This window comes from Danio rerio, chromosome 20 (genome assembly GCF_052040795.2).
Source record: "Danio rerio strain M-AB ecotype USA chromosome 20, GRCz13ab, whole genome shotgun sequence".
Lineage (NCBI taxonomy): Eukaryota > Metazoa > Chordata > Actinopteri > Cypriniformes > Danionidae > Danio > Danio rerio.
In genome coordinates, this window is record NC_141040.1 from 30500750 (window position 1) to 30526008 (window position 25259).

The window sequence follows — 25259 nt, forward strand, 5'->3', positions numbered from 1 at the left end:
GTACTCAAATGGCAGCTCTACTGACACATTCCATCCTATAAATATCTATGACTAAATGCTATGAAATGGCAATATTTTTATTTGAAATTTAGAATAAATCTTATCAGATCTTCTTAAAATGTTTCATTATGTTATCAGAAATGTTAAAAACTGAAAAGTTACATGCAATATGCTTAAATATTCTACATCAACATAACATCAAACCTTATTTATAAACAAATGTTGGAGGAATACATCAACTATAAATGTGATAAATTAGACTTGTGGTTGCACTGCAATGACATCTGCACAAACTTAAGGAACTGACTAAGCTGTTCACAGAAAAAAAAATAAAAAGTCCCCAAAATAACTACAAATGGCTAATCATAGCAAATGTTGAGCATTGCCAGCTACCGAATAGCATTTTATATTAATACAATTTTGTATCTTTTGTAAAATCATTCCAAACACATTATGGGGTTTACTCAAACACGTGCACACATTACTGAAGATGAAGAATAAAGGTAGAAACGCATTAGGGTTATATGAGGTCCCTGTATATCTTCAATCAATGCGGTGAGGTTTCATTCTGATCATTTTAAACCCATGGCCTCATTACCTGGTTTCTCTCTGTCTTACTCTCAATCTCTTCATCTAGAATGTTTTCAGCTTTCAGTAAGACTGGGACACTCTGTGGTTCCGATATTACATGACAGCGCGGTGTTATTTGGATTTCAGTCAAAAGCGTCTGTGACTAATGAGCATGTCAGAGCAGTGTGAAGGTAGCTGCTATCAACACTCACTTCCTATTCTCTAATATCCTGTCGTGGTGACATCCACCTCTGCACTGCATTTCAATCTATCATAAATAAACACATACAGTCGAAGGCACAATTACTAGGCCTTCTGTGAAAGTAATATTCAAATCATTCCCAAGTGATTATTATTGGAGCAAGGAAATTGTGACAGCATATTGTTTTTGTTATTTCTTAATGCATTAGTTCTTAGTTTTTCAAGAGTTAAACCAGTTTTAAAATTTTTAAACAGTTTTCAAAGGTCAATATTATTAGATCCTTTCAGAAATTATTATTTTTTAACTGGCTACAGAACAAACCACTACAGTTCAATGACTTGCCTAATTAATCTAACTTGAAGTAAAGCCTTTAAATTGAACTTTATACTAGTATCTTGCAAAATGACTATTAAAATATTATGTACTGTCATCATGACAGGCAAAACAAATTAGTTATTAAAAAACTATTGTTTAAAATGGTTTTAAAATTTATTCTAAATAGTAGTTAAGGCTAATTAATATAAAGAGGGACGCTAATGCTTATTTATCTGGCCTTTTTTGATGAGAAAGTGAATTCATAATAAAAAAGTAAAGAGAATAGTATAAAATTAAGTGCTTCAGGTCAGTCAGGTTTAAACCTGTAGGCTATATGAGAAGCATAACTTGATGTGCTAACTGCCAGAAAACTTTTTTTATATGAATAATAAAATCATCTGAAAACATTTAATAGAATACTGATCTGTTGGACTTGATTACTGCTATGAAAAGAGAGAGAGAAAGATGAGATGAAACTTTGTGAACAATTGTGAGGAAATGAAAAGAATGAGCTTACAGGTTTTGAACTAAAGTCTTCCTTTATGCTTCCAAAAAGATCAGGTGAAGTCAAATCCACAGATAAACTGAAAGAGAAAGACCTTGATATTATCCTCAAAACCACTGCAAAATGGAACAGGTCATGACGTTCAGATTTGCCTATATTAAATCTTTTTTTTTTTTTTTTTCAATCAAAGCCATGAAAATATTGAATTTTATTTTAATGTTAGCATGTTTTTAAATTCTAAATAAAAATAGTTTATGACATGCATTTTAAAGACAAAGTCCTATTTTGGTCTCTGCATTAAATGTACAGAATATTTTTTTATATATAGAAAGCATATTAAATGCAAGTAGTGTCGACTTTTATTGTAAACAACAATAACTCAATAACCAGAAATATAAATCCAGAATCACTAACCAAATCAAACTTGTTCTGAAAAACGGTAATAAACATTTTGATGAAATGATATAAGCATAGTAACACTCACTGAGAGGTGTTGATGTCTTCATCAGTCTTGGTGCTGAGCTGCTCAAGGCACTTAATGAAGACCTAAAACAAGCAAAGACATTAAAACATTGGTAACTCAGCAGGACTTACATTTACAAGCTCCAAGATAAACACACAATAATGCACACTATACCTTCATAATAGAAACACACTGTTCACACGCTTTGTCTTGAACCACATCTAGATTGAAGATCTGTTGACAAAAAGAAACAAATGTGACCCTCTACCACAAAACCAGTCTTGTTTTGATGGGTATATTTTTTAGCAATACTTAAAAATTATTGGTATGGGTCAAATTGCTTTTTCTTTTACAACCAAAAATAATTCAAATACTAAGTAAAGATCATGTTTCATTACGATATTTTGTAAGTTTCTTACTTTAAATATATCAAAATTTACTTTTTGATGAGCAGTATGCATTATTAAGAACTTAATTTGGATAACTTTTAATGTGTCCCAGAACTGTTTGTGGCTGGAAGGGCATTGTAAAAACTTATGCCAAAATAGTTGGCGTTTCATTCTGCTGTGGCGACCCCTGACACTGTAAATAAGAGATTACGCTGAAAGAAAATGAATGAACTTTGAATTAGATTTTCGCATTTTTTAGGTGTTTTTAACCCTCAGATTTTTTTCAAATAATTGTATCTCAGCAAATATTGTCAGATCCATATAACCCATGAATAGAAGCTAATATATTTAGTTGATCTTGATGTATAAATCACGCGTATGACAGGCCTAGTGGTCTAGAGTCCCACATTTAATTGATTATTCTGTAAGTGATCTATGAGTTTTGTGTGAGGGTTTGTACATTGATCTCTCCAGGTTTACACTCCATGGGCTCCTTCAGAGACTGCAGCATTTGAACCATACACTGCTCAAACTGGGCCGGCTGAAACACACACATACACAGGTTATCATTAAGCTTTTAACAGTGACATTTTGAAATCAAATGAACTAGTATAAAATACACTAAAATCATAAATGATATACCAGTGATGTGATTCCTTCATTGTCCACAACCCAATCTTCTTTTTCAGCAAGTCTCTTTACATCTAAAAACAGTTATATCACATTAAATCAGTACATTCAATACACACTTCTCCAACTCTTACATCATCACAAACACACTTTAACGGTGTAAGCTAGCCATTTAAATGTACAAAACATTTTAGTATTAGTTATAATTATACTTATGTTACAACAACAAATGGCTATTTGCACTTAAGTAGAACTATATGGAACTTTAATTTATTTAAAATAAAGTCATACGCAACAAAATTCAAATAATACTTTGCTTCAGAAAGGATGAATGGAATTCTGTTGAATTCTGAGGCTTTGAAAGTGCTCAGGAAGATAACTAGCATAATAATAACTAGCATTTGCAAATATATGAAAAATTAACTATATGAATAAAAATGTAACTCACTAGAGATGGCTATTGTTTAAAAAACAGTATCCAGAGTGGTGAGCTGTTTATATTGAACTGCAATCTGAATCTACTAGTCAAGAGCTCTAAAGCTCCCTCTGCTGGTTTCATACAGTTGATCTTTTGCTGATAATCTTTCATACAGATTATCAGCAAAAGATCAATATGCAGTACCTATCATCCAGTCCATATTAAGATGATTTCTAAATTTCTTTTTACACATTTACTTCTTTTTACCATTTATTTGGGCAGAAAACTGCAGGAAAAGGTCTCTTTAAAAATGTGATTTGTAGAAAAAAGATTTACAAATAATTCTCATAACACATTTATTTATGTAATTGCACTGTTAAACCATCTTACCTACTCAAGCAATGCAACTATTAAGTAAAATACTAATGGAAGCATCCAAACGGCAAAACAACGGCTTAAAAAATTCAACATAATAATATTTAAAATACAATTTTGAGCAGCAAATGAGAATATTAGTATGCTTTCTGAAGGATCGTGGTTCTATGTCCAGTTAGTTTTGAGGAAATATTGAACACAATACATCTGTAAACTCATCCTTCATGAATGTTTAAATGAGCTGAGTGAATGTGTACTCGTACCTTCTTCAGTGTGCTGTAGTGTGGTCAGCAGGCAGTGCACACGCAGGTCCTGCAGTAAATCCTGAATCACCTGCAGCAGGTCATTGGGAATCTCCAGAGCCGACAGAGCCTCATGACTCAACCTGAGAGAGACCAGAAAAACAAGAATTATATCAAAATATATGACAAAGATGGATGAATATTTTACTACTACAGGAATGGTCACACATTAATGCGAATGAGAATACTGCAGCAGAAACGACAGCACGTGTAAATCTCATTTGAAGTGGTTTGTAAATTTGTGTTATGTAAAGACACAGTATGTGTCTAACGTAATATTTACATGTAAGGTCAGGACTTCTTAGCTGAAATAAGAGTATCTAGCTCGAATCCTACTGCTACTAAAAAAAGGCTATTAAAAAAATCATAACAAACAGTTAGATTTTATTTAATATGTAAACACAAGAATCTGTGACAGGAAAAACAACTATCTTATCCAGATTAAACTGAATCTGAAGTTCTGCATTCTACTGAATACTTGTTACGTTTTTTTTTTTCTAAAAGTGCTGCAATTTATATTTTAAAGTGATATATATATATGATGCAATTAACATCAAAATAGCAAAACATACATAGACATTTGGAGTAATGCTAAATGACAGAGAGATAAGTATATATGAGCATTTCCCAGACAATTCTGTCTTATGTTATTAATAAATTATATTATAGTAAATAATAAGTTTTATACTGACATATCTCATTCATTTGTTTTTTCTGAATATCAATAAAGTTAAAAGGCATGTTTTATTTTTATCAAAGTTCAAATATTATTTTTTTAGTGCTAACTGTATCCTTTTTTAAACAATTTCTGAAGTTCTAAATTGCAACTTCAATTCTGTCATCATTTCCTGAGCCTCCACTTGTTCGAAACCTGTTTGGGAGGCTGTTTACACAACATTTTAAGATTTTTTTAAAAACATTTTATACGTTTTGTTTGTTTACAAAATAGAGTTTTTTAATTGAAAATGCATATATCTGGAGCTGAACGTTTTTGAAAATGCTGCTGTTGTCGTGCCTGAGTCTTTGACGTTACGTGCATAGTATATGTTTAGAGTAGTAGATTAAAGGCAAGTGCAAACAAACACACAACAATGATGGTGTATCTGCAATAGTTATTGTTGCTCTAGTGTTTGCTAATGCTTCAGCAAGTAAACTGTAGATTTATTTTACATTGCAATCAACAGTGCAAACGCATCATACATGTATGTTTTTGTGGATGTGTAAAACGACAACGTTTTCAAAACTAAGTGCATGTAAACGTGATACTTTTTTAAAATGCAAGGAAAAACTTAGCCTGAGTCTCTCTTTCTTCTATTGATCACAAAGGAAGATATACTGATATAGCAGCCATTGACCTCCATAGTATTTTTTGTTCCTACTATTGATTTCAATGGCTGCTGGTTTCAACATCTCTTGGAAAATCTTGTTTTATGTTTAACAGAACAATGAAATTCATAAAACTTTATTACCACATGCGTGTGAGCAAATGGAGAGTAAATTTTCACTTTTGGTGAACTATCCGCTGTCCCTATAATGCTGAGGCTTACATATTTTTCCTCTCTCTCTCTACAACACAATTTCAACACGTTGTATTATTTAGGCGACAAGAATTTTAAATTTTGATTGAACTATTTCCTGTTTGTCAATAGAAAATTTTGGAGTTTGTCATTTTGTAATGTGCATTTAGATACATTTATTCCTACATTTTCTCTACAAGCTCACACAAATACCTGACGGTGTGGATGACCTGTGTGAGCCAAGCTCCAGTGAGCGGGGTTTTGGTGTCCCAGCCTCCATACTGCCTCAGCTGGAGCTCAGTAAGAGAAGAGGGTAACAGAGCACCTCGAACCAACTGCACCAGGCGACGGGTCACCTCCTCAATCATGCCCTACATACAACCAAATGCACCAATTAAATACAACAAAAAACAAGCTTCACCTAACTGCATTCATTAAAAATGAAAACTGTAATTAAACCTTTATTTAGATCAAAACCTGAAACACAATTTTAAAAATTACATTTATTTAATAAGAAAACATTTGATGGCACCACTGCAATAATCGACAAAAAGATAATCTGCTTAGTTTTGATAATTGTATTAACGTGTCTTTTATTAAAATGATTTTGAAATCAATATCATAATCAAGCAGTAATGGGATTAAGTGTAACCAATCAGAACTGCACAGAACCAAACACAAAAAAATACATTTCCAGGTCAAGGTACACTGCTTTGGTACAGCATGTTGAAACAAATTTCAAAGAGAGTTGAAAAAGTGGTTCCAGCTAAAACAGGTTTGTAAACGATGACTGTCATGCAGTTTTTTAATGTATTGGTAATGTATTTTTGTATATATATCATAAAGATATTTGTATTGTTTTAGAGTCTAAAAAAGTCAGGGATTAAGACTGCAAATTAACCTTTGGCTAAAAGCTTATATGTGGAGCATCAGCTGCTTTAAACTGTAGCAATATTATACTGCATTGTCCCTGTTACATAAACCTACTAATAAAAAAATAATAATCAAATTTATTTAATAATGTTCAAAAAAATGTATAAAATAAAAGAAGTATATAAACTTTTAGCAGCTATTCTATTGCTCCGTCATTATATGATTTCTTTCAACACACTAACTGATGTTTATTTCATGCTATATAACAATTTTGGTGTCTGAAAATGTTGTGGATTTCAATCTTTACACTAAAATTCTGGAACTATTGTACTGACCTTAAAGTCATTTTGTCTTTGTCTGGCATTCTTCTTCAACTTCTCCACCTGACCAGACTTTTCTCCTGTCTGTTTAAGACAACACAAGCATGATTATGAATATATACGCAATCAAAACTTTATTGTTCTAAAATCCTGACATAGTTTTGTGTGCATCTACCTCACTGAACAGACTTCCATTGACGTAGGAGATCCAGAGCTTCCAGAAGTTGGGCAGCTGACTGATGACTACATCTGAGAGCTTCTCCACAAACCTCACCTGCTGAGGGCTTTTATAGTGCCAAGCTGGAGAAACAATATGACATAATTGCAAAAAGAACAGCATTTTGCTACTAAAATTAAAACAGCTGACAAATGAGCTTTACGTTTACTTTCACAACCAGTCAACAATGACATCATTTTTCTGTCCTAATTCAAACTTATTGCTACAGCCATATTACCCTGCAGCCCAAGACTGGTTACTCACTGAAGCTAAGCAGGGCTGAGCCTGGTCGGTACCAGGATGGAAACCACATGGGAAAACTAGGAAGTGGTGTTAATGAGGCCAGCAGGGGGTGCTCAACCTGTGGTCTGTGCGAGTCCTAATGCCCCAGTAAAGTGAAGGGTAAACTATACTGTCAGTGAGAGCCGTCTTTTGGATGATATGTTAAACCTAGGTCCTGATTCTGTGGTCATTAAAAATCTCATGGCACTTCTCGTAAAGAGTAGGGCTGTGACCCCGGTGTCCTGGCCAAAGTCCCTCAATCAGCACTTACAATCATGGCCTCCTAATCCCCATCCACCGAATTGGCTCTATTCACTGTCTCTACACTCTATCAATAGCTTGTCAGTGCACTGACGCCGTTGTCCTGTGGCCGCCGTCAAATCATTCAAGTGGATGCTGCACACTTGTGTTGGTATCATGATTGTGAGGCGCTTTGTGTGTATGGGCATACACAATAAATGCGCTATATAAATACACGTTACATTACATTACTCTGCACTAAGCTACAAAATCAAAGCATCAAACCAAAAACAGATGTTCTTTTACCATTGTATATTCAACACGTACTAAAATTCAAAGGTTTTATGCTCATCAAGTTTGCATTTTTGTAATAAAAAATACAGCTAAGTAATAATATGAATTAATACTGTGAGCTATTATTCCGTACAATTTAATATGTAATTTATTCTTGGGATGGCCAAGCTGAATTTTACAGCATGATTACACCAGTCTTCAGTCTCATATGATCTTTCTGAAATCATTCTGATATACAGATTTGATGCCCAAAAACATTTCCTAATATTATATTAGAATGTATAGTTGAAATTGACAAGATTTTTTAAATACAAGATTTAACAACAAAAATAGAAACCAAAAATCATTAGAAAAGATATAAAAAAAAAGATTAGTGTTAGTCTATATTAATGACTGTTTATTGATGACATAATGTGTACAATCTGTTCTTAAAGAGTACCTATATTTTTACACAATATGAGAGACACATACACTATAGATATTTGGGCTCATTAAGATTTATTTAAAACCTTACAGTTTCCATAAATATATTAAAAATCACTCAACCTTTTTAAATTGTGGTTTCAACAAAAACAATACTCAACTTATTCAATCATTGATATTACCATTTATTTGACTAATACAATGATTTCTGAAGAATCTAGTAAAGAATAAAGTAATGATACTTAAAGTTCAACTTTCATTTTAGAAATGCATTAAAATAGATGGTATTGTAAATTGAAATAATTTTTCACTATGTTTGGCGACGTAGTAGGTAGTGCTGTCGCTTCATTGCAAGAAGGTCACTGGTTCGAGCCTCGGCTGGCTCAGTAGGCGTTTCTGTGAGGAGTTTGCATGTTCTCCCTGGTTCGTGTGGGTTTCCTCCGGGTGCTCCTGTTTCCCCCACAGTCCAAAGACATGCGGTATAGGTGAATTTTGTAGGCTAAACTGTCTGTAGTGAATGAGTGTGAATGAGTGTGTATGGATGTTTCCCAGTACTGGGTTGCAGCTGGAAGGGCATCCGCTGTGTAAAACATATGCTGGATAAGTTGGTGGTTCATTCCCCTTTGGCGACCCCAGATTAATAAAGGGACTAAGCCGAATAAATTTCACCATGTTACTGTTTAACTGTGTTTTACATTAAATAAAATCTAAACAGTCGAGTATGTAGGTCTTCTGTACTCACAGTCATCTTTAGGCGTCTGGAAACTGCCTCCTCTCTTCACTGGAGCCGAGAGACTGATCCTGTTCAGAACTGAAGAACGATCCAGATCCAACCCGACACCACCCACTGACACAAAACAACAAGAAGACAGCTCCTACATCAGCTTTTTTAAACATAGCTCACCTGAAAATTAAAACATGCTGTTCATTTACTCCTGACCAACCAAGATGTCAGTGGCTTGCTTCAGTAGAACTTTAAAGAAGATTTTAGCTGAAACTGTGGTTATTGGTAACTCATGAATGAACAAAATCCAAGACAGTGGATTAAAAATAATAATGTTGTAAATAAGTGTTCAGTTTCTTGCATAGACTGATGCTTTTTAAGTCTTCAATTTGTCATCAGGAGCCACAGCTATCAGTTTAGACTCCATGTGTTTTTTACTGTGTTTTTTATGTTATACTGCTTTTCTACAAATTCCTCCATTTGTTTGTACAGTATGAACATTCCAAGCTAGCTTTCACAGTAGGCTAGACTAAAAGATCAATAGGCCAATACTTATCAACACACTTTCCCCTCATTAGAGAAGTTGAAAGTGGTTAAAAGTGAAAAAAGAAGCACACAAGTCTCCTTTTTCCACTTGTGATTGCATCTTAAAGGGATAGCTCACCCAACATTTAAAGTTCTATATTTTCAGAAGACATTTTGATAAATGCTGGTTGCTGGCATCCATGGACAAAATACTATGGAAGTCAATGGGTGCCAGAAACCAGCATTCTTTAAAATATCTTCTTTTGTGTTCAACAGAAGAAAGAACGGATGAAAGTTTAAAACCACATGGAGAAGCATAAATGATGAGGTAGTTTTATTTTTTGGATAATCTATCCTTTTTATACCAAGTGTGTGAACAGGGCATTAGTTACCAGCAAACATGGAACATTAAGTAACATGTAATACCTCTTCTCTTACAACAGATGGCACTAAAACTCTTTCGGGGGCTCTTGATTACATTGTTGATTTATTCTGAAACACTCAATATGTCCACACAGAGTATAAACACACACACACGCACGCACGCACGCACGCACGCACGCACGCACGCACGCACGCACGCACGCACGCACGCACGCACGCACGCACGCACGCACGCACGCACACACACACACACACACACACACACACACACACACACACACACACACACCATGTTTCTCTCTCATACAGATAAAGTCATGTACCATTCAGGCACTTGGACATTTACTCTCTCTTTTGATACAAAAAAAGAAAAAAATGAGCGCTGGTGTTGATCCAGGTGTCCAATCATCTCCAATGTTTATCTACGCTCCTCTCTCTTCTTGTATTCCCTGATGTCTGTCTGTGTCTCCTGCAAACCCCCCTCAGCTCCGCCACACTATATAGAGCTCTATGGACTTCCTGTTCTCTATAGGGTCACGACCAGACCACACACGGGCTGCTCTCTATATAAACACACTCACACAGAACACACACACTGCTTTTACGCTGTAGAGAAGCCATCAATTTATTTCAGACTATCTGTGTGTGTGTGTGTGTGTGTGTGTGTGTGTGTGTGTACCTTTCTGCTCTTTGATGAAATCTTCTTTACAATTTTGCATCAGCTGGAGAATCCACTTGTGCTGGGCGATGATACACTGCCATGCCGGGTCACCTGGAGCATGCAGGTCTGACAGATATCTGAATGAAAATATGAGAGAGGGAATCATTTGATTATCTGCTTTTTTGTAATCACAGGTCAATGGGTTGTGGCAATGTTGTTACTAGGAGTTGTCATGACCACTGGATGCTGGTTTCTAATGCCATTAGCTTAAATAACTGGTGGTAATGTTTTAAAATCTGACCATAAATGACATTTTTGATTCACTTTTATAGGTGGAACAACACAAATGTTAAACAGAATTTACAAAAGTGATAATACATAGAAGCATATTACGTTTTAATGTAGCAAACAGCATTTGTAAGGATAAAATAGCAAAACACAGGTGAAATACAGACATCTTAATGAAAAAATTAAACATTATGTAATTACATTACGTTAACATTACATTGCGTTATGTAATGTGCATATTAAAATATACAAAAAATAAGAGATCGTGCTAAGTTTTATTACATTTAAACAAATTTATGACAAATTGGTAAAAGCTACCACTTTGAAGGATTCATATTTTTTTAAAGCAAAAAGCTAATTGAAATTGTAATAATATTTCAGATGGTGAGCATCAGAAACTTCCTTCATATAATTTAATAATAAATAAATAAATACCTCTTCCTGACCCCCGGCTATTTAATAGTACTGTATAAAATATAATAAAATTAATATTCATAATGGACTATATGCACAGATTTTCAGCCAACGATGAACTTCCAGTAAAATGTTTATGTGGCTATTTTCAATTTCATAAGGTTCCTTTTACAGCATCAATTTTCTAATATAATTTAAATATAATCAGTTGAATAGACTCAAGAATTCATTTGGTTGTTACAGCGTAAAATGAAACGAAAAACCGTTTAAACACAGCGGGCGTGATAAGTAGTAGGCTAGCACAGAATCTCTATTGAAAATACTAGGGTAAAATTAATTTCCATATCTTAAAGTCATGGTGCGGAAAAATATAATTTAATGCAGTGCTTCTTCGTTGGTCTGAGACCCACTTTATATAATATCTCAGCCAGGCAGTGAAGAAAGCTGTTTTTTAAAGAAATCAGATCTTAAATGCTGTGATTTAGTATGGGATGACAATTCACCGATAGCCCTGGGGCTGGCTGACTGAAATTAAAAGTCCGTGTGTATATACCCCATTCAGTTTATTCTCATAGTATAAATCATTTTATTCTATGTAAAATAATTTTGGATAAAATGATCAAGCTTCCTGTACATTTTGGGAAAGATTTGTTTCCTGACATATTTTCCCAATTATAAAATGTAACATCTACAGTTTTTTCTAACCAATTAGTAGCCTTTAAATTGTTATAAAAACTATTGGTTTATTTATATATTTAAAAAAAACTAACCGGGCACACTTCTTTTTTTGAAATTCAAGTGTAGTTTGTCACACACCTGATGTAGCGTTTTTGATCATGCAGAGTAGACGGCGTTTCCAGAAGTTTGTCCAAAAGCAGTTTCCTCAGGGCTTCAATGCGAGTCTCCACTTCGGAATACACTATAAACACATATGCAGGACAGGCTTCCTTAATATTCACACAATACTCCAGCTAACAAGAATGCATATAAAACGATCCATGTTAACATATATTATTAGACATTCAGCAGATTACCTTTCTTAAAGACTGGGACCTCTGTGTTGCCGAACAGAGATTTGGCTTTCTCATAATCATTGATGACCACATCATAATCCCCCTGGATGGAAAACAAACAAACACATTTTTACAAATCACAGATTACATATCGACTAATTTGGCTTTGAAAACAAGACTTGTTTGCTCTAAATGCAGCAACTATTTGTGTAAACACGATAGAAAATGTGATACTGTCAAATTTAGTTAAACAACATTTTTATTAGAGAATTAAATTTATTTTTAAAATAATTAAAATAAAATATATATTTTTATTTAATTAATATCAATGTATTTAAATTTATAATTACTTCCTATTAAGATAAATATATTTTTCAGCAGTCAGTGATTACTCAAATCTTTAGTATCACTTGACCTTTTACGTTTTATGCTAAAATGCTTGATTTGGTTCTCAAGAAAGATTTTTATTAATATCAATGATGAAAATGATTGTGAAATCTATTTTAGTGGAATCTGTGATGTATTTAAATAAGTCTTTATATATATAAAAAATACACACACATAGAATTTCTTTAAACACTTTACGGTAACTTTTGATTAATATGGTTCACCCTTCCTGAACCAAAAGTGTTTTAAGTATTCATTTTTGCACAGAAACAAAATTGCAACCTCTAATTTTGCAACAGTGTGAGATTTTTTTTAATGTCATGGAAACATTTTTAAGAGAGACGATAAATCAATCAAAGTTTGTGTTAACAATGTATGCATTATTTTTGCTGTAAGCGGGGCCAAACATTTTTGTGACCCTACAGCCAAGGTGCGAATTGCAGAGGGGTTTAGGGGGGATTGACCCCCCCCTAATTAATGCTTGATCCACCCTGAAGAACATGAAAACAACATGTATGGGGGTCAGTCCTCTAAATAGTTTGCTCTAATCTGCATCTAAATACTAACAATTCTAATTAAATAATATATAATATAAATATACAAATGACCACCCCTATAATGGATTATACCATTGTAAATGCATAATCACATCAATTAATCTAAGCTGATAGATATGGTAAGTGTTCACAAATACTTTTCTTGTAAAATAGGTGTTTGTTTCTCCAAATGGTCTTAAAGTAAAGTAAAATTTGAGGTGTTGTTTGTATAGTTTGACCTCTGGCTAATCACAGGATTCTGTATTGGTCAGAATACACAAACTATTCCACAAAACACTGATAAATGAAATATGTTGCATTGATAAAATAGATGTCATTTAGTTTGATTCACTGAAGCATGAATTACACAAAAAAAATTACTAGTATGTAATAATATTAGTTGACCCCCTGATCGTCAATGTATAATTTGCACCCTGGCTATATCCGCACCCCCTAGATGAACATATTTCATGATATTCAATATTTTGTTCTTTACTGTTGTAATTGTCTTAGAGTGTATAAGCATTACAAGAAAAAATAATAAAACAATAAATAAATAATTTTTCTTCACTATAACATCCCCCCACCCCCTGAATGCCTATGCAAAAATCTGGCCCAGGCTGTAAGTGATGTGATTATGGGTAAAATATACTGCTTTATAAAATGTACAGTATAAAAGTCATTATATCTAAGTCCCCATGAAATGATAAATGTGTGTGTGTGTGTTACCACCTTCTGTATATTGCGTTCAATGTTGAGCGGCAGGTTAAAGAGAAACTTGAATCTCTGGAGAACGTTGAGAGCGTTGCGTGTGGAGTCGGCCTTGTCCTTTCTGCCCAGCACTTCTTGAAACAAAGTGTCAGCAGTTTCACTTGCTCCTGCGAGGAATGAGCAAATGGAAAGAGATGAGAACAGCGTGTAGAAGGGCAACAGCTGATAAAAAGGGTTTTAATCATCCTCGCTCAGCTTCAAATAAATTCAAGATCTCCCTCGTCTTGGGTGGTCGAAGCTATTCTGGATTCCCTTGGTCAGATTTAATAAGATCCAGCCTTCTGGCCACTATAAAACGTCTTGAGTCGCCTTGTGATTGGCTAAGAGGGTCAAAAGCAATAAGTGGCCCTGGTAAGAACATACATCTAAATGTACATGTAAAAACGGCTGGCGAGGAGAAAGAGAAGAGGTCGGCGATGAAAGCATGTCAGTGTGTGACTGGTTTATTTGTGCGGCCTGCAGGAAACCAGCGTGTTTATTGACCTACCGTCACATGAGAGAACTGACATGGAGATATGATTGGGATATGAGTGGTTTTGAACACACGCAGAAACACAGCCAGGTCTGCGTGAAATGTGTGGCTTTGATGGTCTGAGGAGATCGCATATGCAAGACTGACCCTAAATTTAGCTGCTTTGTGGAACTGTGTGCGATTCAGAGCATGTGTTTGGTCTTATGTCTTACTGTTCAGGATGGTCTCCAGTCGCTGGGTCATAGAGCCCTCCACCTTCTCTGTGCCGTCCGATTCCAGCTTCTGATGGATGGCTAGAGCATTAAAATGAACGAGAGAGGAAGAGAAAAAGTGTGTTTATAGCAACATTCAAAAGTTTGCAGTAGTTATTTGTTTTATTATAAATAAAAGTCGTACTAAAATTCATATTTGAATAAATGCTCTTCTTTTGGACTACTTACAGTTGAAGTCAGAATTATTAGCCCCCTTGAATTATTAGACCCTACGTTTATCTCCCCCCCTCTCTAATAACTGATTTATTTCATCTTTCCCATAAAGACTTAAAATAAATAATACTTAAACTAATAATACTTTTTAAGATATTTTTTAAGACACTTCTATACAGCTTAAAGTGACATTTTAAGGCTTAACTTAATTAGGTTAACTAGGCAGATAAGGGTAATTAGGCAAGTCATCGTATAACGATGGTTTGTTCTGTAGACCATCGAAAAAAAATAGCTTAAAGTGGCTAATAATATTGACCTTATGTTTGTTTTTTTAAAGTTAAAACTGCTTTTATTCTAGCCAAAATAAAACAAATGAGACTTTCTCCACAAGAAAAAAAATTATCGGACATACTGTGAAAATGTCCTTGCTCTGTTAAACATCATTTGAGAATTGTTTAAAAAAAGAAAAAAAAATTCAAAGGGGGGGCTAATAATTCTGACTTCAACTGTATATAAAGTATCTGACTCTAGTTAAGAACTTTCTTAAGGCGGATAGTTCATTTAACAATGAAAATCCTTTATTTGTTTTAACCCTTTTTTCTTTCTTTTGTTAAAGACTAGTTTAAAGATAGCTGGAAACCTGTAACCACTAACATACATTGTAATAGTATTTCCTACTATAGAAGTCAATGGTTTTTCAGTTTTCTTTAAAAATATCTTCTTTTGTGTGCAAAAGAAGAAAGAAACTCATAAACGTTTGGAAGGGCAAGTTGATTGTGAGCAAATTTTCATTTTAAAATCCCTTTACATCCACCGCAAATAAAAATAACCTTAAACAAAAGCATAATCATGTTATTTACATTTATTTATTTTCATCCAAAGCTAATTCAAGATCAGGGATGCAGATCCAGTGGTTGTTTAACAGGCAAATATCAGAGTATTCAATTTGATGCAAGACTTGGTAAAACTGGCAGCCACAATGTAAAACTCACTGGTTCATTTTACATCAAATAAACCAAATTTCTGAAATTTCCCCACCTCAAATTTGTATCTTTATAAAGGAATATTTCCATAAATAGTAATGAAAGCCAAAATAATAAATGTCATTGTAAATTTACACTTACATTTCCAGGTAATCAATTATTTTGTAGAGGAGGGTCAAAATGACTTTAATTTTATTTGTATTTTTTTTAATTACAGAAATTTACTTTGAAACGATGGAAACATGGCAGTTTCATCCTTTTTTTTACACAAAGAATGTGAGGGAATGTTTCAAATAATATTCTTGAGCTCACAATAAGTTACAAAGTTTGTGTAACAAAAAACACAGACGAAAAAACAAAATACTATTGAACACACGAAAAGAAGAAATTGTGGTGGATAACTCTTTTTAACTCTTTTGTGGTGGAATTTTAAACATAAACCCAAAAACACGCTCTTATTTTGAAATGTCTATAGTTTACTACTCGCAGCTGCTCAGATGAGAATAATGCACCCTTACATCCTTCTACAACATTTTACAATATAAACAGCATAATGTAAACACTGTCGTAAGTCATCAACATTAGACCATAAGCAACCACTTGCCATAAATGTGCGGTATTCATTGATTGCGAAGTGCTCTGAAACCACAAGCCGGCACAGCACGTTATGGCAATGGTTTGACTTTGAACACGTTGTACTCACATTTATTACATTCAATCCCAGCCTTTTGAAGTTCAATAATCACATTAGGCTATCATGATGATGATTCCTGCTTTTCCACTCTTTATGCCTTAAGAATCTGAATGAGTAGGAGATTTATTGCCAGATATGTTTGGTTTGCACATATGAGGAATTTGTTTTTGGGGCAGAAGTATCGACAGTGTAACAAAATGACAGAATTGGAGAGAATTAAAAAATAAGTAAACTAAGAATACAAAATATACAAATTGACAAATGTATGTACAGAAATAGTCCTATATATAATGTTGTATGTATATCTATATTATGTGAAAATTGAAATGTAAACCAAGTATGTTGTTAAATAAATAAGTGTACATATCGTCACCTTAGAATTATAAGGTTCTATCCGACATTTTTTTAAAATTGAGTTATTCACAAAGTCTTATTAAATGACAACTTATTTAGATTATGTGATTTTTTAATAAGTTGTTTACATTTTAAAACTTTTTATTTAAAAAACAACAAAGATTTTATCAACAAAGTCCAACTGTAGCTTGGCTCTAAAAGGCTTTTTCTGTGAGCCAATCAGCATTTCAAATGCACAAACGAGGACCAATCAGAAACATCTTTCTTTGTTTTTTCGCCGGTTAACAGCAGGAAAAACCAGAAAGAAACACAAAATCAGAGTCAACTAAATAATGCTTTAGCAAACAAAGTTGAGATGAAACCTGCAACTAAATGGGTGTGTAAATGTGTTGATGCATTATTTAACATTGAGATAAAATATTAATTTTTACATTGTGGAAAAAAAAAACAGTTATTTAAAAAATGTAATATGCTATATATGAAATATTTGTATTTGTGTACATATAGTCAGTAAAACATTTTCAGTGTATGTTAAACAACTCATTTGCTCATTGACTCTTTTCTTTTAAAGTCCTGAAGGGCAAATATAAATATAACTCAATAATTCATAAAAAAAATTAATATATTTCAGTAAATAGTACATTACATAAAATGAACATCTGCACTGGACAAAATGTTTAACACAGCCTTGTATGCTTAATTGGAACAAGAAAAATATTCATTCCAAGGTGATGATATGTCTATAAATAGTGTTGTTGTTCCACAATTATGATGTAACACCTCTTAAATGATTATTAAAGCTTGTGTGACACCAAAGGATAAGCATGAATATATTAAATTATGAAAATTAATTCGATTTTTATTAAATATCAGATTTCATTACTGGTGGTCAGGCTAAAGCACTTTTACACTAACAAAAGTCAAACGTTTGAGATCAGGAAGATATTTTTGATGCTTTTTTAAAAGTCTATTTTACTCAGCAAGGTCTCGTTTAAGCTGTAAAACTGTGAAATATTATTACTATTTAAAATATTTAATTTGTTTTTTAATACAGTTTAAAATGTAATTTATTCCTGTGATTTAATCTGCATTTCAGCATAATTACTCCAGTAATTTAAATGACATGCGATTCTTTAGAAATCATTTAAAATGATGATCTTAATAGAATGATCTGACACTTAAGAAGAATTTATTATTATCAGTGTTAAAAAATGCTTCATATTTTTGTAGAAATACCATTAAAAGGTCTCATTTAAGACACTTATAAAGTAAAAATAAATATAAATTAAATAGGTGCTTTTAAACGTTAATTATAACTATTGTTTAATAGTAAACGAATCATTAGAATTCTTTATAATTATAAGAATTATAGGAATCAAACATTATAACAAGAATTATTAATATTAATGTCTGAGTACCAATAAAAAGGAAATCAGCATATTCCAATGCTTTTCTAAGCATTGTTTCACTGAATACTTAAGTAAATTTATCCTTGAATCACAGGAATGTATTATTTACAATCTAAAATAATCCGATAATATGCCAATTATAATTTAATTTGATAATCGAAAAGTTATTTTACATCTAAATAATATTTTACTGTAATGTATTTATAGCATTTCTTATAAAATGATTGCACCCTTGGTGAGGAAAACACTTCCTTTCGACCAGTAACATACATACAGCATAAATATATTAAAGCACATCTTTTGATTGGAAGTAAAACCTTGACACACAAAACCTAAAAGTCTATTTCCCCCGTCCACATCTGGATTGTGGAGACTTCAGTACACAACGACGTCATGGCTAACCTCCTGTGTGCTTGGCTTCCTCTGTCTCTAAAAGTATGTTTTGACTTCTAGCGGCTAAGTTTTGGGAGTCTTCTCTGGGAATCAGAGCAGCTTCCGTTTGCTGCTCTCTTGTTTCCTCTCAGCACAATGACAACCTTATTACAACCTCATCTAAACATTATGACAACCACGCCTTGTTATCCGTCCCAGCGCCTGTCAATCAGACAGACACACAGTGCTAAGAATAGCCGCTCTGTTTGTCTCAAGACAAATGACCCCAGACCAGTCCTGTACACAGACAAATTTTAAAATAGAGCGTGCACTGTGACACTGACCTCTGATCAGGGTAGTTCAAGCACACAAACACCTGTGAACAGTGACAAGTGAAGTGGAACAAATTGAATGAAAAGGCCAAGCATCTGATTTGGTCAAATCTAGTATTTGTAATGTCTACTGCTCAATAAATAAGGTGATGTATTTTGATAAAAACTTTGTTTGATGTTTATTGGGAAACATTTTAATGGGACTTTTTATTAGTTTAATTTGTCTTGATTTAGGGATAATCAATTGCACCAAAACAGCATATAAAAAGTCTAATATCAGTCTATGCAAATGTAATCGAATTTCTGTTTTTATTAAATATCAAAATCTCTGTAAGCTTTTTTTCCCAATGCATTTTGCAACTAGGCATGTGCCAATATACTGTAAGATTCTGGTATGATAACCTTGGATATAAATATCACGGTATCACAGTATTGTGATTACTGCTCTAAAATAAATTCAATTTTAATGTCTGTGTAAAAAACTATGGGCCCTATCATACATCCAGCGCAATGTGGCGCAACGCAATTGTTGTTTGCTAGTTTCAGCTTGGCGCAAGAGTGGTTCAGTCGTTTTGCGCCAGGCTATTTAAATAGCAATTTTTTTCATTTGTGCGCCCATAGGCGTTCTGATCTAAAAAGGGAGGCTTGTTGAGGCGCATTGCTGGCACGTTGCTATTTTGAGAAACTATAATAGTCTGTTCTATAGACCAGAACAAAGCTTGTCTAAAGTCCAGCGCAGAGCGCATTAGTTGTGCACCTCGCTTATACACTGCTTAATACACACAAGATCTATATATATATATATATATATATATATATATATATATATATATATATAGGATATAATAGGGATATATATAGGATAATAAATATAAAGGATTAAAATATTACAAAACATGTTATTTTCTAGCCTACATGAATATAAAAATCATACTTTCATACCTTCATGCCAGCTTTTTCAGTTTATTCATTTTATCTTTTGTATAATGTTATTATTATTAGCAGTATTATTTATTATATGCATATTTATATTTATATTAAAAGCAAGCTTAGATTTGTCAACTTTTCATGTTTCAGACCATATGGGGCAAAGCCAATGTATTAGGATATAACTCAGGTTTTTTAACGCACTTCTTTGCGCTTAACAAACAAAATTAATTATTCATAGGCTAACTGATGTCTGTGCGTACTAGGTTTCCCTATCCACGAGAGCGAAAGTAAAAGTAAATAATGAGAAGGCTTATTTCTCATTCTCTCGCTGTAGATGCTCTGTTTAACTGTTTTCTCTCTAGTGAAGGGTTCAGTTTTTCCACTTACAAAGTCTGCCATGTAAATAGCAAATGCGCTATGGCGCGACGCAACTGACTCTTAAAGGGAATGTGAGATGAAACTCTGATTGGTTTATTCTCATAACACACCTTTAACACAGAAAATAAGCTCAACCCTTTTAGACCATGGGCCACTACGCAAAGTGGATTTTTCCGTCCTTATATTAGCAAAAGTGGATTCTGACACCCCCTTAATGCGTTTGCGCCCTGCGCTTTGTGCATGGATCGTCAAAATAGAGCCCTAAATCTTTTCCCCCTTTATACACAATATATTTTAATTTCAGAAACATTTAAAATATTTTTGAACTGTGAACATGTCTGGCTAAATAATTCAAATGAATCATTGACTTTTGCTGACTTCATTTGTTTCAAAAACATAGATTTTTTTACAATTTAAAATGGCATCTTTGGATATCTTTTCTGCTGGAGAAACTGTTGTCCTAAAAAAAACTAAAATAAAAATTCTTCCTCATACCTTTGGAATGGTATAGCAGAAAATTGAGGATTTTAAAACCTTGACTTTTCCAAAACGCCGGATACCTTGAAAACGGTTATCGTCCCATGCCTATTTGCAACACATTTACATCTTCTACAAACGTGAAAACCAAGACAATTCTTACATTAATTTGCTGTCATTTTATTTAACATTTTTTGGACAAACTGAATACATAAATGTGACTTTGATTCCTGGAAAAGTCATAGAAATGATAAAAATCCTTAAATTATGATAATTAAAATTCTATCTATTTTTTTTATTTAGTTCAAACCCTAATTATTTCATTGGGTAGAAATTACTATTTCACACCTTTTTTTAACAAAGAAACAAATGACAAAAAAATAAGTAAATAAATAAAGTTCACAGATAATAAAATGTGCAGACTATGAACAACAATCAGTTATTGAATCCAGCATATTCTGAAATGTAATTTTTTATTTATTTATTTTATTATATAAATACATGTCCACTCTTGCATTTCATAAAAAATGTTGCTGCTTTGTCATTAAGTACCACGAACAAATTTGCAGATGATACTATTTTTACTGCATTTCGTTGCCTTGTATTTGTACATGTGTCACGACACTAAAGATGAATCTAATCTAATCTAATCTTGATGCCTTCAAATACTGACACTGACAGTGGAAAGCCTCGAAGTCACTGCTGCAAAGACCACTTACAAATAAAACATCACTTTTCTCACTTCAAATTTATTTTTTCTACTCTTTACGGCTCAAATGAAATCCTGGACTTCCCATGATCATTGCAATATCCCATTTCCCAGATAAATGCATTTTAAATAAAAAAAACTCCAACAAAATCTTCCCAAGCACAACCATGTCTCCTAAATAACCCTACACATTCCCACTAATTACTCTGTTTCCCTCAGAAATGCTGCAGTTTCATTTTTGCAAATGTATACAGTTTCATATCATTTTTTAATCGATTACCCACATCACCATCAAAATATACCTGCAAGAGCATCCTGAGCCTCAAAGAAAGTGCTGAGACCTCCTTTCACATACGCCAGACTGCCCTCATTCTTCTTACTGGCCTGTTTCTTCAGGTTCCCCACTCCCGCACGTAGATGCTCGAAACTACAACAGCACCAAACACAAGCAACAACATCACACATATATCTATTTAGGCTGATTAACAGAAGGATAAATGGTATGCAGGCTGACCTGGTTGATGAATGGTTCTCGATCAGGTACCAGGTGGCAGAGAAATTCTCACTGGTGAAATCGCCGCTCATTCCAGGAAACATGTTCTCCAGATCCTTCAAAGGAACCTTCCCTCTGATGAACAGAAGACACACACATACAGTACACACACAGAAATAACAGAGCATCTGCTCCACAATGCTATGTTGACCACAAGGCAAAAGCAGACAGCCGTTTCATATACAAAAAGCATTACATAAGTCACTGTGTCTTATGATGTGGCACAGAATATACAGACGGAATTCATATTACTCACAGAGAGTTTGATTATTTTTTCAAAGTTGCAATTGATTAACAAAGTTTGTTTGGTGAGAAAATACTAGGGCTGCACAATATATTGCAATCTGCAATCGTCACATTGCGGAGTCTACAACGTTGAATCAAGATTATAGTTAACCAGGAGCATTCAGTTGATTGGGTTTTTTAGAGTGTGTGATTGTGTAAGAGTTTAACGTAGACTAACCATGTTCTGTACACAAAGATGTTCCGTACATATTACCTTTTAACACCAATCTTTGAATAAATACTTACAGGTTGTAGACAAGCTATGTATCTGTGTAATATTTGTATCTCACTCTTTCATCCCCGATCACAACCGAGACTCTTCTACCAAATGTTTTGGTAAAAATCAGTAAGTTTGCTACGTCCACTCAATATGCTTGAACATGAACAGTGGGTAAGCTTAAGGTGCGAGTGTCACTTAGGATGGGGGATTTTAAGAGCAAAGAAATATGCATTTGCATTAATTTGTGCATAACACAGCATTACCGCGTTTTTAAAATATTATATATATATTATGTCATTTTTTAACACTAATTGTTAAGCAGAAAGTGTACGGAACATGGTGAGTCTTTGTTAAAGCATTTACGCACAAGAAAGAATAATGCTTTTAACTTTAAGAAAGATTCATTTTATTTAAATATATATATACACCCAACGAAAACTACTGTTATTTTACATTTGATTACTCCATTTTCATGCCTAAATACTGCTAGACTGCCTGAAAACAAAATTTAAAAAACATCTGTTGCTTTTTTATTATTGAGGCAATGGGGTAAGCAAAATAATCTTGCGTCAAAATAAAAACAAGATCATTTTGTTTACCCCATTGGCAGATTATTTTGCTTGTTGTAAGGAAAAACTCACTTAATTTTGGCATATTATTTCTGAAAACAAGACAATATGTTTTGCTTGTCTTGAAAATTCTTCTTGATTTAAGAATTTTTAGATATTTAGATATATTTTAGATATTATCCAAGTAAGAATTTTTTTTTTTTTGCAGTGCAGTGTTTGGCAGATTATTTTGCTTGTTTTAAGGGAAAAACTTATTTGTTCTCATATTAGAACAAGAGCAGTGCTTTCCATTTAGACTTTACTTGGGCAGACAACCAGGTATATAAATGGCCGCACAAATATATTTGCCAACACTTTTTTTTTTATCTATTATTATCATCCTTTTGCACTTTTTTATATCCACCCAAGATAACCAAATATCTAAGATCGATTAACCAGTGGAAAAGTGTCTCTTGTTTACCCGTTTCGTAGGCTACTACTGGATCCATGTGCACAAGAACTCTCAACCCTCCCACACAGAGTCACATGCTCTGCAGACCCACAGAGATGCGTCTTTTTGGCACTTAAAACATGCATCTGGCTGGGGTTTCAAGATCTCCTAATGTTCGATATTTGGCTTTCACTTTCAATAGTTGTTATAAATTGTTTGCACTTTTACATTACCTTTTTATTTAAACCTACTTTTGCTTAGCTTTGCAGCTGATTCAGCACACAAAGTTATGAGAGTGAGAGAAATATTAAATAATTAATTCTTTAACAAACGACTCAGAAAAACTTTACTATATACTCAAAGGGGACGAAATGACATTAAACTGGCTGCTAAATATTTATATTTATACACCATTAAAAATGGGTAATCAACTAATGTGCCTTATTTAAATAATCTACACTTATAATTATTACATTTTTAGAGATATTGTCTGTTTTTATTCCCTTTTTCTGTCATTTATTTCTCATTTGCTGTATATTCTATGTATTTGATGATGTTATTATATTACATAGCCTATTTTATACATATCTGTACAAAATGTCATGCCAATAAAGCAACCTGAACTTGTGAATGAAGACAATATTGTTGCTTGTCTAGTAAATGCTTCTTGATTTACGAATTATTTAATATTTGGGCAAGAAATAAGACAATAAATCTAAGTAAGAAAAGCATTTTTGCAATTGATAATAACCAAAATAAATAACTGTTTTACATAATTTTTTGTTTTTGCAGTAGTTTAGCTCAAATATATGAAGCCTTGATAAGCATAAATGAGCATTTTTTTTATTTTTATTAAACAGACTCCAGACTTTTGGTCTGAATATGTAGATATAACCAAGTAAAAGGTCAGCGGTGCTGTAAAGATCAGGGAAAGGAAGAGTTTTACTTCCTATCGAAGGAAATGTTGAACCAATGACATCACCCAGGTAGAAGACATACACACAATGGGCTGTTTCTACTTTCTGCTGAACCTCCTTCCTTATAAACACAGCAGTCCACTTCTATAAACATAGAGCAGTGCTTTTGGGGTGAAGTGTGTGTGGAAATGCATTTGTTTTGGTTTTTGTGAGAGTGTGTTTTAATCAGAGAGTCAGAAATGAAGCACATGTGTGTGTGTGTGTGTGTGTGTGTGTGTGTGTGTGTGTGTGTGTGAGTACAGTGTTGTGTGGGCATAGTTGTATACTATGTAATACTTTGTAAGTTCATAAGAGGACAACACAAATTTGCTTGTAAACGTTTCTGTACCTGTCTATGTCAATGCCCAAAGGGTTTGCCGGCCTCAGAGAGAGAGGAGAGATTCCTTTGTTCCGATCGGTCCTCATGTCATAGTAATTCAACTCATCAACCCAGACCGCAGACTGATCCAGAATGCCTAAACACACAGAAACATGAGCGTTCTCATGCGTCGGCCACTTTAAATCTTCTGCCATCTTCAAAGACAGTGTGTGTGGATTTAAAAGAGGGTGTGCGATCAATCAAACTGAATTATTTTGCCTATGAGGAAAATTGAGCATGTTTACATGAACAATATTGTGCTGATAGTAAAAAAAATATATATATTGTTAAGCG

At 33.5% G+C, this 25259-nt stretch overlaps 1 protein-coding gene across 3 annotated transcripts in view; it reads right to left on the reverse strand.

The window, feature by feature from the left end:
• The window catches only part of exoc2 (exocyst complex component 2), a 48759-nt gene that overhangs the window by 13231 nt on the left and 10269 nt on the right, over positions 1-25259 (reverse strand). For all 3 annotated transcript variants that reach the window (XM_087296176.1, XM_087296177.1, NM_200604.2), the window contains 18 exon segments: positions 24936-25062; positions 22088-22201; positions 21876-22000; positions 14723-14803; positions 14000-14145; positions 12366-12447; positions 12148-12250; positions 10648-10766; positions 9078-9182; positions 7055-7179; positions 6895-6963; positions 5900-6057; positions 4131-4252; positions 3087-3148; positions 2905-2985; positions 2230-2289; positions 2077-2138; positions 1605-1671 (listed from right to left, as the gene is read on the reverse strand). In XM_087296176.1, the coding sequence (XP_087152302.1) occupies positions 1605-1671; positions 2077-2138; positions 2230-2289; positions 2905-2985; positions 3087-3148; positions 4131-4252; positions 5900-6057; positions 6895-6963; positions 7055-7179; positions 9078-9182; positions 10648-10766; positions 12148-12250; positions 12366-12447; positions 14000-14145; positions 14723-14803; positions 21876-22000; positions 22088-22201; positions 24936-25062 (1808 nt within the window).